Raw genomic sequence first — 11933 nt, 5'->3', positions numbered from 1 at the left:
ATGAGTAGGGGCTCAGGATGGTTTGGGGGAGCAGCAGCTGATGTTTATTGGGGACCAGTATCCCTATGCCAGATATTGGGGGCCTTGCCCCTTGCATCTTTCTCTGCAACTTCAGTCGTCGCTGTCGAACTCCGAGGACAGACCCTGCAGCAGGGGCAGGGACATGGAGTGCCGGTCGGGGTCCCCGGGACCCCCACCCTGAGCTCCTGGTGGAGGGCTGCGGGGGCTGAAGAGCCAGTTCTCTGCCAGGGTTGGGGATAGTCACAGCTTGACTCAATGCCCTGGCCTTTTTGCCTCCCTGGTCCCTCCCTCTGGTTCTCTGTGCTGTGCCCACCCCACACCAAGACCATGCTTCCACCTCTCTGTCCCCTGGCTCCCTCACTCCATCCCCCTTACCAGGGTTACAGGTATTCCATACATTCCTGAGCTATCCTCCCTCCATTTTGTCCCATCCCTTTCATTTTCATTTCCCCAGTAGTACCTGAGAGCATCTGGGGCCCCCTTCGGAATGGGTTTCGACCCTTGTAGGAGACTCTGGTGAGTCTGCCCTCTGGCCCTTCCTGGGGAGGTGGTGTAGATGGGGCTGGGACAGGTGGGGGCATATCAGCAGGTTCGGTGATATCGTCAGGGGCTGATGGGGACGCCAGAGGTGGCATGGTGTTGAGGTTGGGTCTGACCCAGTTGGTCCCATGGAGTAGAGGGCCTTTGGTCAGGGCCTTTTGTGGTCCCAGCACTCCCTTGGGCTGCAGTGAAAACTTGAGGCATGAGAAGGCAATAGGCAGTGACCGTTGTAGCCGGAGCATCTGAGGCTCATGACCTGTAGGCAGTAGCCCCAGCTGCATCCAGGAACAGGAGAAGACCTGGTAGATGATATAGATGCTGTGGGTGCTTCGGAGCCAGGGAAGAGTCTTCTGTAGGCTCACCTGCCCTGGCGGCAGCAACAGAAAGGCCACCTTCTTGCGCAGGCCACCCACATGTAGGTGGATCCGGCAGGGCTGCCCATCCAAGAGTCGCATTTCTTCATAGGCTAGCTCTGCTCCACTTTTTGGTGAGTATTCCCGTGTGCAGTGAGCAAAGGCACCCTCAGACCCTGCCTGCTCCAGGAGGTTCGGTAGTGGTCCCACTGGTTGCAGTGCCCGCCGGCCCTGCCGGCCCGTCAAAACCAGGCGGCTGTGGCCTGGGCGGGACTGCTTCACTAGCACACCCAGTAGATCATAGCAAGCTGCATCCGATAGGAAAGGCACTGCCACTACATTGGACCCAAAACGCTCTTCGATAACCTGCAGGTAGCCAGTTTATGGGAGCAGGTTAGGGTTAGGAGTTACCTGGTAGCCTACTCTAGATTGACCCTCCCACTGTCACTATTTGATTACATCTCCACAATGTGCTCAGACTGTCCTACTTCCTGCTTACTTCCCAGTTCTATCCTGCAGCAAAACTTTGAATGTTTATCATATACCAAACTCTGGGGAATACATAAAAGAATGAGACGTTACCCTTGTCCTAATATAGCTCAGTCTAATGACAAAAATGTAAATAGTAGTCAGCTAAGTAAAATAATAGCAAGATGTGGAGATGAGAAGTTATTTAGCAGCCTTAGTCTTTGATAGAAGATCAAAGAAGGTTTCTACGTGATAATATTTGAACTTTGAAGGAATTAGCCAGGTAGGAGAATGGTCAGTCAGTTCAGGCAGAAGGAAGAGCTGGTAAGAAACTCTGAGCGTACAAATCAAGTGGCACATTCAGGAACATGTAATTTCATATCATGTAAATGTAGGGTATGAGGAAGTACAGGCACATAGGAACTGGATTATGACAGGCCTGTGTGTATACTAAGTGATGGGGACTTTCTTCTTGAGGACAGTGGGAAGCCACTTGAAGGACTCTGGTTAGGGGCAGGATTAGATAGGCATTTTAAAAAGCTAATTTTGAATAGGAAGGCATGAAATGAGGGAGGCGAGAGAAAAATCAGTTAAGAGTATTATAATACTCCAGGCAAGACATGGTGAGCCCCTCAACTAAAATAATGGAGGAAGATATTTAGGTTATAGAATTATGAGAACTTGGTCTCTTAAGGGATGTGGGAAAAGGAAAACTCAAGGATTATTCTTAGGTGATTGGTTAGATGGGTTATGTCATTTACCAAGAATGGGTATACAAAAATAGGTTTGGAATGTCCATTCTTACGCTACCTCTAGCATCCCTGATAGATATTTTGCTCTCTTGCATAATATCAATAGTTCCTTTAGGGATTTGAGGCTTCATCTTTGTAATGCTAGTCCCAATATGCTTATAGGGATTGTAGTTTCTCTTGGTTTTGTCCTTTTTATCTTGGCTTTTTGGGTTTGGTAACTCAGTTCTAGAAAGTTTAACTTCTTTACCACTAGGAAACCCTATAAGATCCTCTCTAGTAATTGTAGTTAGGTATGATAACAACTCATCTAAGATATTGATGGCTGAGACTTCTGGCTCCATGTTTTGCTAGGGAGCATACAAAATTCCTTCTTTGGGCCTCTTTCATGTTAGAACCCTATTTTTCAAGTGCTGTGTGCTCTACTCTTTGTCCCAATCCCCAAGATCCACATCTGTGCCCCTATTGATGGCATTGTCCAGTTGGCTGGCCTTCCCTTAGAATTCACCAATGGTCCCTTAAGGCTAATCTGCTTTTTGCTATATAGTTTTGTGTTTTTCTTCCCCTCCAGTGCTGCCTCCTAGCATAAGAGGAGGGTAGCTAACTGATGGAGTTGTGTCTACTTTGAATAAGCTGAGGTAGCTTGAAGATTACTGTCTTTTGCACTTAGCCATGAAGAGGTCAAAGGTAAAATTCAGGTACTTTAGAAAACTTAAAAGGCCTTTCATGACTAGCCCCTGCACCTCTTTGACCTTATTTTTACCACTAATAATTTGAACTCTGCTCTAGAGGGCTATTTGCAGTTCATAAATCTTCATTTTCCATTTTCCTCTCCTGCCTTTGCATATGTTCTGCCTTTAATTAGTACACTGTTCACTCACCCATCCACCACTCATGAACTCATTCAGGTGTTTGCCCAGCTAGAATGTTACTCTCTTCAGGAGTGACCTCCTAAGTCCTGCCCCTGACTTAGCACTTCTCCTCTCTGCTCTCATAGCTCTCTATACATTCAAGGAACTATTCTTACTGCTTTTGCAATTGTGATTCAATTGGACAATTTGTACAAAGCACTTAGTAGTACAGTGCCTGGCCCATAAGCAAGCACTGAATAAATGCTAGTTATTATTATCTTCCGGCTTCCCTCCTCATAAGCTACTCAGACCCACCCAGGTCATACTTTGTTACTTCCTCTTTAGCCCTCTTACTTTACCTACCTTGTCTTTGATGAGGGTCCATGTGGTATCAGCTTCATCCAGTGTTAGCAGCTGTGGGGTACCAACCAACATGTTGGGATATGGGAAGGGTTAGGCAGGGCAATGGCTGCTGCAGGAACCCCGAGCTGCCCAGAGAGGTGAGGCTTGGCCTTAGGCTCTGACCTACTACAGCATGAGGTCATAGAGGTCCTGCTGGGGGATGGGGTGTTGGGTGGGAGAGGGCAGTCACCTTAGCCTCACTGTTCTCACAGCCTGAGTCTTCTTTTGAGTCATCTACCTATTCTGCTTTAGAGGAGGAAAATGCAGGTACCATTAGGGTATGTATGTGTGTGTGTGTGTGTGTGTGTGTGTGTGTATGTAGTTCTTTAAGAAAACAGGATCAGGTCTTTCCTCCCTTCAGCAGCCTCTTTCAAACAATTTGATATGCTGTCTTGTCACCTGCAGATGACTTCTTTGTGAGGTTGCATTGGAGTCCTGAAGCGCACAGGAGAAGAACAGATCAGGACTTAAACTGAGAATCAAGTAGTGGTTCTCAATCTTGGCCATACTTTGAAATTACCTGAGAGCTTTGAAAATTACTGATGCCTGGCCCTGGTCTGTGTGGCTCAGTTGGTTGGATGTCGTCCTGTGCACCAAAGGATTGCTGGTTCAATTCTGGTCGGGGGCGCATACCCTGGTTGCGGGCTTGACCCCTGTGGGGGCCGTGTGGGAGTCAGCTGATAGATATTTTGCTCTCTTGCATTAATGTTTCTCTCCCCCCACTTCCTCTCTCTCTCAAAAACAAACAAATGTCAATAAAAAATGTTGAAAAAAATTACTGATGGTTGGATCCTACTCTCAGAAATTCTGATTTAATTGGTCTGGAGTGTGCTTGGGCATCAGGATTTCTAAAAGCTCTTCAGGCAATTTTAATATGCAGCCTGGGTTGAAACCCATTATTAACAAGTGGATTCCAATAGCAGTGAAAACCAGGTGTGTGTGTAGGAGAGTGCCATGCTGAATGGTGATAGTGTGAGGGTAAGAATCTAATTGGGGTACTGTTGCCTTAGTAACTGGAGAGAGCTCTCAGGAAGTCAGAATTACTCAGGTAAATTTGTGGAAATTTTTCTTCATGTTCCACTCCCTGTCCTTGCCTGATCTGTGTCTAGTACGTACTGTCCTACTACAGCTCTGATCTATGTGTGATTTCCCCTTGTGTCTGTTTAGAGATCTCAAACTGCTCTTTTGCTGGAAAAGAAGAGTGGTATTTCCTAAAAAGAAGTACTCTAGAACAGCGGTCGCCAACTGGTGGTCCGTGAGGTCCGGAAGGTTGGCGACCGCTGCCCTAGAGAGTCTTTCTTTCCTGCTCTGCCCCTTATCTTGAGTCCCTCTGCAGAGTTTCCTGTGTGCCTCATGTAGGGGGTCTTCCCTGTCCTGGCTCAGCATGTGGAGCTATCCCACAGAGTCAGCCATCGTCCCCGCTGGCCCAGGTAGTCTGGGTATGGGGCACAGGAAAGGGTCCTAAGATGGTAGGAGAGTGTTGCCAAGAAAAGTTTCCTAAGGGATGTAACTGGGAAGGCCTCCCTAGTCAGAGCTAAGAATGTGGGTGCCAGGTACTTGAACAAAGGTTTGACAGTGGGCATGAGCCTATGCTCCAGGGGAGGAATTACTATCAAATATTTGTTGAACTCTTACGTGCTGTGCCAAGCACTTTGAGTGCATTATCTTAGATCATCCTTTTAGTAACCTCTTGAAGTAGGCACTATTTCCCCATTTTACAAGTGAATGAACAGGCTCAGAGTGGTTAAATAAATCAGTGCAAGTCTGCCTGATTCCAGCTTTTACCATCAAGCGGTAAGTAGTTCCTTTTGGTAAAGGGAGAAACCCACTTATTCCTTCTGTTCACCTGTGTGTGCGATGGGAAGAGTGCATACCTGCTAGATGGAAGTGCAAAGTGGTGGAGTGAAGAGGAAATGGGCAGGAGGAGAGAAGAGTGCAATAGACAAAATCAGAAAGCCCGTTTCCTGTTGAGATAAGTGAAACCAAGTCTCTCCTCCTAATGCCCAATTAGCACATTTTTAAATTATGGTTGACAAGGAGAAGTCACCTGGTGTAGTATGGTTAGTACCTCTGTTCCCTGTAGAAAGGAATTCTGAGGTATACAGAGGAAGAGAGAGAGATACACATGGACAAGAAACACAGACCTGGAGCAAAACTGACTGACAGTGGAAGGAGACAGAGATGCAGAGGTACAGAGACAATGGGCCTTATTCATAAATTGACAGAGAATGGTGCACATCCATATCTTGAGGAGATTCCAGAATGAGAAGGGCTTGAATGAGGTAGGTACAGGGATGATGGGCTGTTGGTAAATTGATTGAGGGCCTCTTGGATTTTTGTTCACAGAGGAAGCTGAGGGGAAATTGATTACTGATGAACCCTGCACCCACAAGTCCATACCTCTGTCTTGTCTTTTACTGTCTGATTACCATGATTCTCTTTTAAAAAAAATATTTTTATTGATTTTGGAGAGGAAGGGAGAGGGAGAGAGAGAGAAACATCAATGATGAGAGAGAATCATTGATCAGCTGCCTCCTGCATGCCCCACACTGGGGATTGAGTCTGCAGTCTGGGTATGTGCCCTGACTAGGAATCAAACCATGATCTCCTGGTTCATAGGTTGAGGCTCCACCACTGAGTCATGCCGGCTGGGCTACCATTATTCTCTAGGTTTTCTAAATTCCACACTGCCCTATCCTGACATTAACTAAGTCTGTCTTTCCTTTTGGCTCAGAAAGTCTGAGACTGAGTTGCTGAAGGAAAACAGATGACAATTGAGTTCTGGGTGGAGTTGATGAGCCCAAAGGCCGGGCTATGTGGGACATATTTTGTTCATGGGGTTTGCCTCCAGTGCGGAAAATTCTGGGGACTTCCCTGGGGAAAAACACAGACCATCTGCAGTATATGGGGTGGCCAGAGTGGAGATCATGAGGTCAGCCAACTGGTGGGACTGATTATCCAGAGAACATGAGGTTCTCTGCAGGCAACCTCTAGGGCAGGATAGAATAATGTGGGTAGCAAAGACTTTAGAGTGATCAAGAACCCTAACACATCACTTCTCTCAGGATAATTGTATACGTTTCTAATCCATCCCTTATTTGAAAACTTAAGGGATAAATGTGTTTTGTAATTCAGAATTTTTTATTATTTAAAAAATTTAACATGCTTTTCTTGATTTTAGAGAGAGATGAAGGGAAAGGAAGAGAGAAATATCTATGTGAGAGAGTAACAATGATCAGCTGCTTCCCGTATGCACCCTGACAGAGGATGGAGCCCGCAACCTGGGCATGTGCCCTGACCAGGAATCCAACCAGTGACCTTTCAGTGTACCCAACAATGTCAACCAACTGAGCCACACCAGCCAGGGCCTGTAATTCAGATTTTTTTTTTTATTTTAGAAAGATAATATAGTGTCCTTAGGTGAGAGACACAGACATGGAGCAAAATGGACTGATAGTGCAGGGAGGAGACAGATGCAGAGGTACAGAGACATGCCCCATTGAGATTTAGGGCAGTGCTCTATGATCAAGCACATCAGTATTTCTGCAGTTAAATATATAAATAGTCACACGAAAATAAATATAAATATAATTGTGAATGGTTCAGGTGACATTCTGGGCCAAAGTTATGAAAAAACTTGTTTAGAGGTTTTTTTAAACTTCAGAATTGTAGATAAGGGATTATGGGTTTATAATTGTTCTCAGGTTGTTACGAGGAGCAAGAGAGTACTGGTAAAGCCTTCTAAACACAACACATGATAGGTATGTATGTAATATCAATCCAAAACAAAATACAAATGCCCAAGGGGGTAGATTTTTAGCTTGCAAAGAAGAAAGTTCTTATGATGAACAATGCATAGCTTTGGAATCAGCTGCCTTGGGGTGCTGTGCACAACCAGGGGGCGAAACTGCCTTAGAAGAGAGGCTTCCTGTGCTGGGAGGCTGACACAGTTCATTGCTTATGAACATTGGCTGCCATGATTTCACTTTTCATGCACCAGAGGGGAAAGGCAAAATGTGTGTGTGTGTGTGTGACATAGGACTGTCAACAATTTTTTCAATCTAATAAATATCTTATTGCATACATCTTTGTTCATATCGGTAATTATTTTGTCAGGATAGATTTATTGAAGAGGAACCCCTAAGAGAAAGATATGGACATCTTAAAGACCTGTATCCCTTTAAGATTAGACTTTTATCACAATTATCTACAGAATTATTGTCTGGAGGGCTTTTTAACTCAGAACTTCATGAGCTCACATTTGGGTTGAGGAAAAGTGTAGATTTCTTCCTCTTCCACTTGGTTGCAATATGACAGCACCTCTGAAAATCATAGCTTCTGTGCTATCTCTTCAGAGACCCCATGTGGCCCTGTAGATGGCATCCACCTGCCTTTTCAGCCATGTGGCCTCCTGTGCAGTGTCCCATGGTGTGTGGTCCAGCTATCTGCTCTGGTTAGCATTCCACCTGGATTCAGGTCTTCATGGCTAACTTCAATAATTGTGGCTATGATAGTTTTCCTGGAGCGCTTGGGTCTGCTTGTGCATCCTGCAGCTTTCTATGACCTCATAACAGTGACTCCCTGCCTTATGTCTGAGATTATACTCATTCTGGACTCCATTCTGGTATGAGAGATCTTTTCTGCAATATCCCTCCTAGTGTGGAGTGCAAAGTGAATCCGCTGTTGGGCAACACCATGGCACAACCTGTTAGTGTCTCTTCTCTGTAGCCACAGCTATGTGAAATATTCCTATTTCAGCATATTGCACCAACATCATGTGCTTCTGATGATGTTAGCCAGGGCAAATAGTGTTGTTGATGAGGCTTTTGCTTGGGAATTTTACATTCTTGGCTGAGGATGTGCAAAAGGTCAGATTGGTAAGAGATCACAGAGATTCTGGACTTCAGGCTAGCAGGCAACATAGTTACAATGGCTTTCTGGGATATAAAAAATTATTTCAGTTGGACTCTGACCCATGAAACTGCACGCCTTGAGAGAGAACTTCTAGCCATTAACTCTTAAGACTTTGGCAATGGGGTGTGTGTGGATTGGGGGTGGGATGGGGTAGGGAGAAAGTGATTACACAGGAGACCAAGAGGATTCTCTGAACTGGGAATATCTTAAAGATCAGTGTCCTGGTGAAACTGGGATCCCAGGACACATTATCCAGATTCTCAGAAGGTGGGGGATAAGCCTGTATGACTCCTTCCCTACAAACTGGCTACAACAGAATCTGACTCCAGAAATAGGGCTGTGATCCAGACAAGAACTAGTCTCCAGAGGCACTGTCCCTCTTCCCAGACCCCTAGATTCAGGATCTGCAGAGGAGCTATTGTGGGGGAACAGGGGCAGACTTAAGTTAAAAGGATGGGGAGAGGCAAGGAGGGGAGTTTTCTTTAAATCCTGTGTGCTAGGATCCCATGATAATTCCTGATCTTATTTTCCTTGCATGGTAACACACTGGCCCCTGCCTCCTGCCTCCTGCCTCCCCCAAAGCAGGATATGTGGCTAGGCCTAACTACACATTCCAGTGGTACACATAGTAGGGGCTTCACAGCAAACACCTGCTGAATGGTTATGAGAGTCATATGCAGATAATGAGGCCAATGATGTAGTTCATACTTCCAGATTCCAGATTTTTTGAACGTCCCCCAGCTCCTCCTCCAGGCTTCATTGTTTTCACTGCCCATCAGAACTGGCTTTTTCTGAATGTGAAGGTTTCCAGGAGCCGGTCCCTGATCTGCTTGGTGCGGGCCCCATAGATGAGAGGGTTAAGGGCAGGTGGCAGCAGCAAGTAGATGTTAGAGAGAAGGATGTGTACAGGCTTGGGGACAGTTTGACGACCAAAGCGGTGTGTGAGGTAGGAGAAGAGACCAGGCACATAGAAAGCCAGAATGACACAGATGTGGGAACTACATGTGCCAAAGGCCTTAGCACGGGCCTCCTTGGTAGGCAGTCGCAGCACAGTGTGGGCAATGAGCCCGTAAGAGCCAGTGATGCCCAGAATATCTACACCCGACACGGCCAGTGAGAGTGCTAGCCCATACACATAGTTAGCCCGTGTGTTACCCACCACCAGCTCCACCACCGCCATGTGTGCACAGTAGGCATGCTCTATGGTCTTGGCTCGGAAGTGTTCAAATCGTGCCACCAACAGAGGGAAAGGCACAACAATAGCCACAGCTTTTAGCGCCAGTGCCAGGGCTGTGTATCCCACACGAGCTTTGGTGACAAGGATAGAATAGTGCAGTGGACTCCCTACTGCCACGGCACGATCACAGGCCATGGCCAGCAGGACACCAGATTCCATGGCAGTCAGTGCATGGACAAAGAACATCTGGACCAGGCAGGCAGCATATGGCATAGGGCGGGTCCCGAACCACATCACAGCCAGCAACCCTGGGCCTACGGATGTGGCTAAGCCCAGGTCTGTGGCTGCCAGGGTGGCCAGGAGGAGAAACATGGGCTGGTGCAGTGTGGAATCTACCTGCACCACTGCCAGCATTGTTCCATTGCCCAGCAGGGCCAGCAGATACATGGGCCCAAAGACCAGTGTCAGCCAGGCCTGGGTCCCCCCTAGCCCTGGAATGCCAGTCAGTAGGAAGAAAGCTGGGCGTGGGAAGGTGGAGTTGGGCAGTGGAACTTCTGCCATCCTGTGTGGGGTAAAGCTTTAGGGCTCATGGGGGCATGATTCCTGAGAGGGGAAGGACAAATGGAAGGATTTTTGGCATAGACCTAGCCATAGAGTATATAAAGGGTAGTGCAGGGCTGAGAAGATCACAGGGTTTTTATCTTTAGTTGGGGATTTGAATGGATAACCAAGCCCATAACCCTAGCTAGGATGGGAGAATCCTTTGTACTTGAAAGCTCATGAGGGTAGGGAGAGAGACTGGACAGTGGTAGTGAGGAAGAGGGGTGATCACTGCTATAGTGACTGGTGTCAGAGCCCTCCAGTGGGAGGTCAGCTGAGATGTATGTTTTTCTTCCTCAGGGTCCAAATAGAGTCAGTCTCAGTCCCTGGTGATGGGGAGAAAGCTGACACTGGGTGGGGATCAGCCCTTAGGCTGGTCTTGTCTCTGACTGTGTATCCTTAGGAACAACTCCTGGGCCTCAGGTTTCTCATCTTTATAATGGGATGGGCTTAAGCATCCCTCAGCTTTAACATGCTGGGCAGTTACCCTCCAAGAAGAAAGGGGGAGAGTAAAGAGAAAGGGAGAAATAGGAAGGAGGAGGTAGATGGAACCTGGAGTGAAGGTGGAAGCCTTGTGTGACAGGAGAAAACTGGTAGGTTTTTGGGGTGTGGGGTGCTTACGTTTCCTTTAACTCGATGCTGAAATAGTGAACTTGAACACTCGCTGAAGAGTTGAAGTTGGACCTGGGATGCAATGAAGAAAGGGAGAAATGGCAGCAAAATTCTATTTTCCTTCTTTACAATCCAGAAGAGGTCTCACTAGAGTCTCATTCCTGGTGTGCCAGAGGGAGTGGTGACAGAGGGAGGAAATGGCAGTCAACCCAGAGGAGCAGCCATGCGAGGTAGAAGCGTCCTGGGTGCTGAAGGAGTCAGGGTGAGCAGAACCAATTCATCCGGAGTCTAGCCCACGGTGGAAGCTTATACCTCTTGGATGAATAAATGGAGGAAGAAAACAACAGAAGACTTGACTGGGGAAGGATCCTGAGCGCGGTGTGTTGGCAGCTTTTCTTTGCCTTGACCCGTGCCTAACAGGCCCTTTATGTGGCTGCTACATCTGCTTCCCTCAGGCCCTACCCCTCCCACCTGTGCCACATTAACTCTTCCCTGCTCCATCTTTGCTCAGTGCTGATAGGTCTGGTAACTCAGGAAGTAGAGAAAGGAGACAGAGATAGGGCCACAAAGAAAGAGAATAACTTAGGGGAGTAGGAAGATCTGGGAAAGAGGAACACTTCCCCTGGGAGGTGTTTGCTGCAGAGAAGACCTTGCTTTATTTTTTAATAGCATCCCCTTTATTATAATTACTTGTCTCTCCTTTTCCCACTAGACTGAAAGAGTTAGAGTCAGTATTTCTTATTAGCCCCAGTACCTCCATTATGCATCACAGTGCCTGGCATGCAGTTGTCTTTGAATAAATATTTATTGCTTTTAATTGTGGGGCAGAAGTGCTGGCCCAAACAGTGTTTGCTGACTAATAGGGGCTCCTACAGCTTTGTGAGCCTTAGGTATCCATGGAGACGAGAAAGAATTAATTGCCATCGACCACATACACTTGAGTATGATTCCTTTTGTTATAATGAAACATATCCTAAATATCACCACAATATGCAAAGATAATGCAATAAAAAACACAGGGCTTACAGGAAAAATGGGAAGAGGGGCACAACACACACAAACTTTGTCAGTGACATATTTAAAAAGGATAGGAACTGCCCAGCTGGTGTGGCTCAGTGGTTGAGTATTGACCCAGGAACCAGAAGGTTGTTGGTTTGATTCCTGATCAGGGCACATGGCCGGATTGCAGGCTTGATCCCTAATGGGGGCCGTGCAGGAAGGAGGTAGCCAATCGATGACTTCCTCT

At 46.8% G+C, this 11933-nt stretch overlaps 3 protein-coding genes across 8 annotated transcripts in view; 1 reads left to right on the top strand and 2 right to left on the bottom strand.

Annotated features, from left to right (window-relative positions):
* Nucleotides 1-27: 27 nt before the first annotated feature.
* On the bottom strand, nucleotides 28-3429 carry C13H11orf42 (chromosome 13 C11orf42 homolog). The gene is made up of 3 exons (XM_008159864.2): nucleotides 3346-3429; nucleotides 482-1280; nucleotides 28-242 (listed from the first exon to the last, which is right to left on the bottom strand). The coding sequence occupies exons 1-3, from the start codon at nucleotides 3415-3417 to the stop codon at nucleotides 112-114; spliced, it is 1002 nt and encodes a 333-aa protein (XP_008158086.1). The 5' UTR covers nucleotides 3418-3429; the 3' UTR covers nucleotides 28-111.
* The window catches only part of LOC114229083 (olfactory receptor 52B2), a 26292-nt gene continuing 17381 nt past the window's right edge, over nucleotides 3023-11933 (top strand). For 4 of the 6 annotated variants that reach the window (XR_003615167.2, XR_003615168.2, XR_008558009.1 and 1 more), the window contains exon 1: nucleotides 3023-3662. Coding sequence is in view for 1 of the 6 variants with exons in the window: in XM_054725576.1 (XP_054581551.1) it covers nucleotides 3646-3651 (6 nt within the window). In the remaining 5 variants the exon portion in view is untranslated. The remainder of the gene's footprint in view (nucleotides 3663-11933) is intronic. The other 2 variants (XR_008558007.1, XM_054725576.1) reach the window with 1 other exon arrangement.
* LOC103302803 (olfactory receptor 52W1) lies at nucleotides 9074-10039 on the bottom strand. The gene has a single exon (XM_008159866.2). It carries the CDS (start codon nucleotides 10034-10036, stop codon nucleotides 9074-9076), a length of 963 nt encoding a protein of 320 aa, XP_008158088.2. The 5' UTR covers nucleotides 10037-10039.

Source organism: Eptesicus fuscus, chromosome 13, assembly GCF_027574615.1.
Source record: "Eptesicus fuscus isolate TK198812 chromosome 13, DD_ASM_mEF_20220401, whole genome shotgun sequence".
In the NCBI taxonomy this organism is placed as follows: Eukaryota; Metazoa; Chordata; class Mammalia; order Chiroptera; family Vespertilionidae; genus Eptesicus; species Eptesicus fuscus.
This window is presented reverse-complemented; position numbering and strand designations above follow the sequence as displayed.

What these genes read in the sequence shown, in the direction of transcription:
- C13H11orf42 (XM_008159864.2), bottom strand. Translation starts at nt 3,417, where the DNA reads ATGTTGGTTGGTACCCCACAGCTGCTAACACTGGATGAAGCTGATACC. An exon ending in GGACCCTCATCAAAGACAAG is followed by an intron (nt 1,281 to 3,345) that starts GTAGGTAAAGTA and finishes GGCTACCTGCAG; the next exon opens with GTTATCGAAGAGCGTTTTGG. An exon ending in GGGGCCCCAGATGCTCTCAG is followed by an intron (nt 243 to 481) that starts GTACTACTGGGG and finishes CAACCCTGGCAG; the next exon opens with AGAACTGGCTCTTCAGCCCC.
- LOC103302803 (XM_008159866.2), bottom strand. Translation starts at nt 10,036, where the DNA reads ATGGCAGAAGTTCCACTGCCCAACTCCACCTTCCCACGCCCAGCTTTC.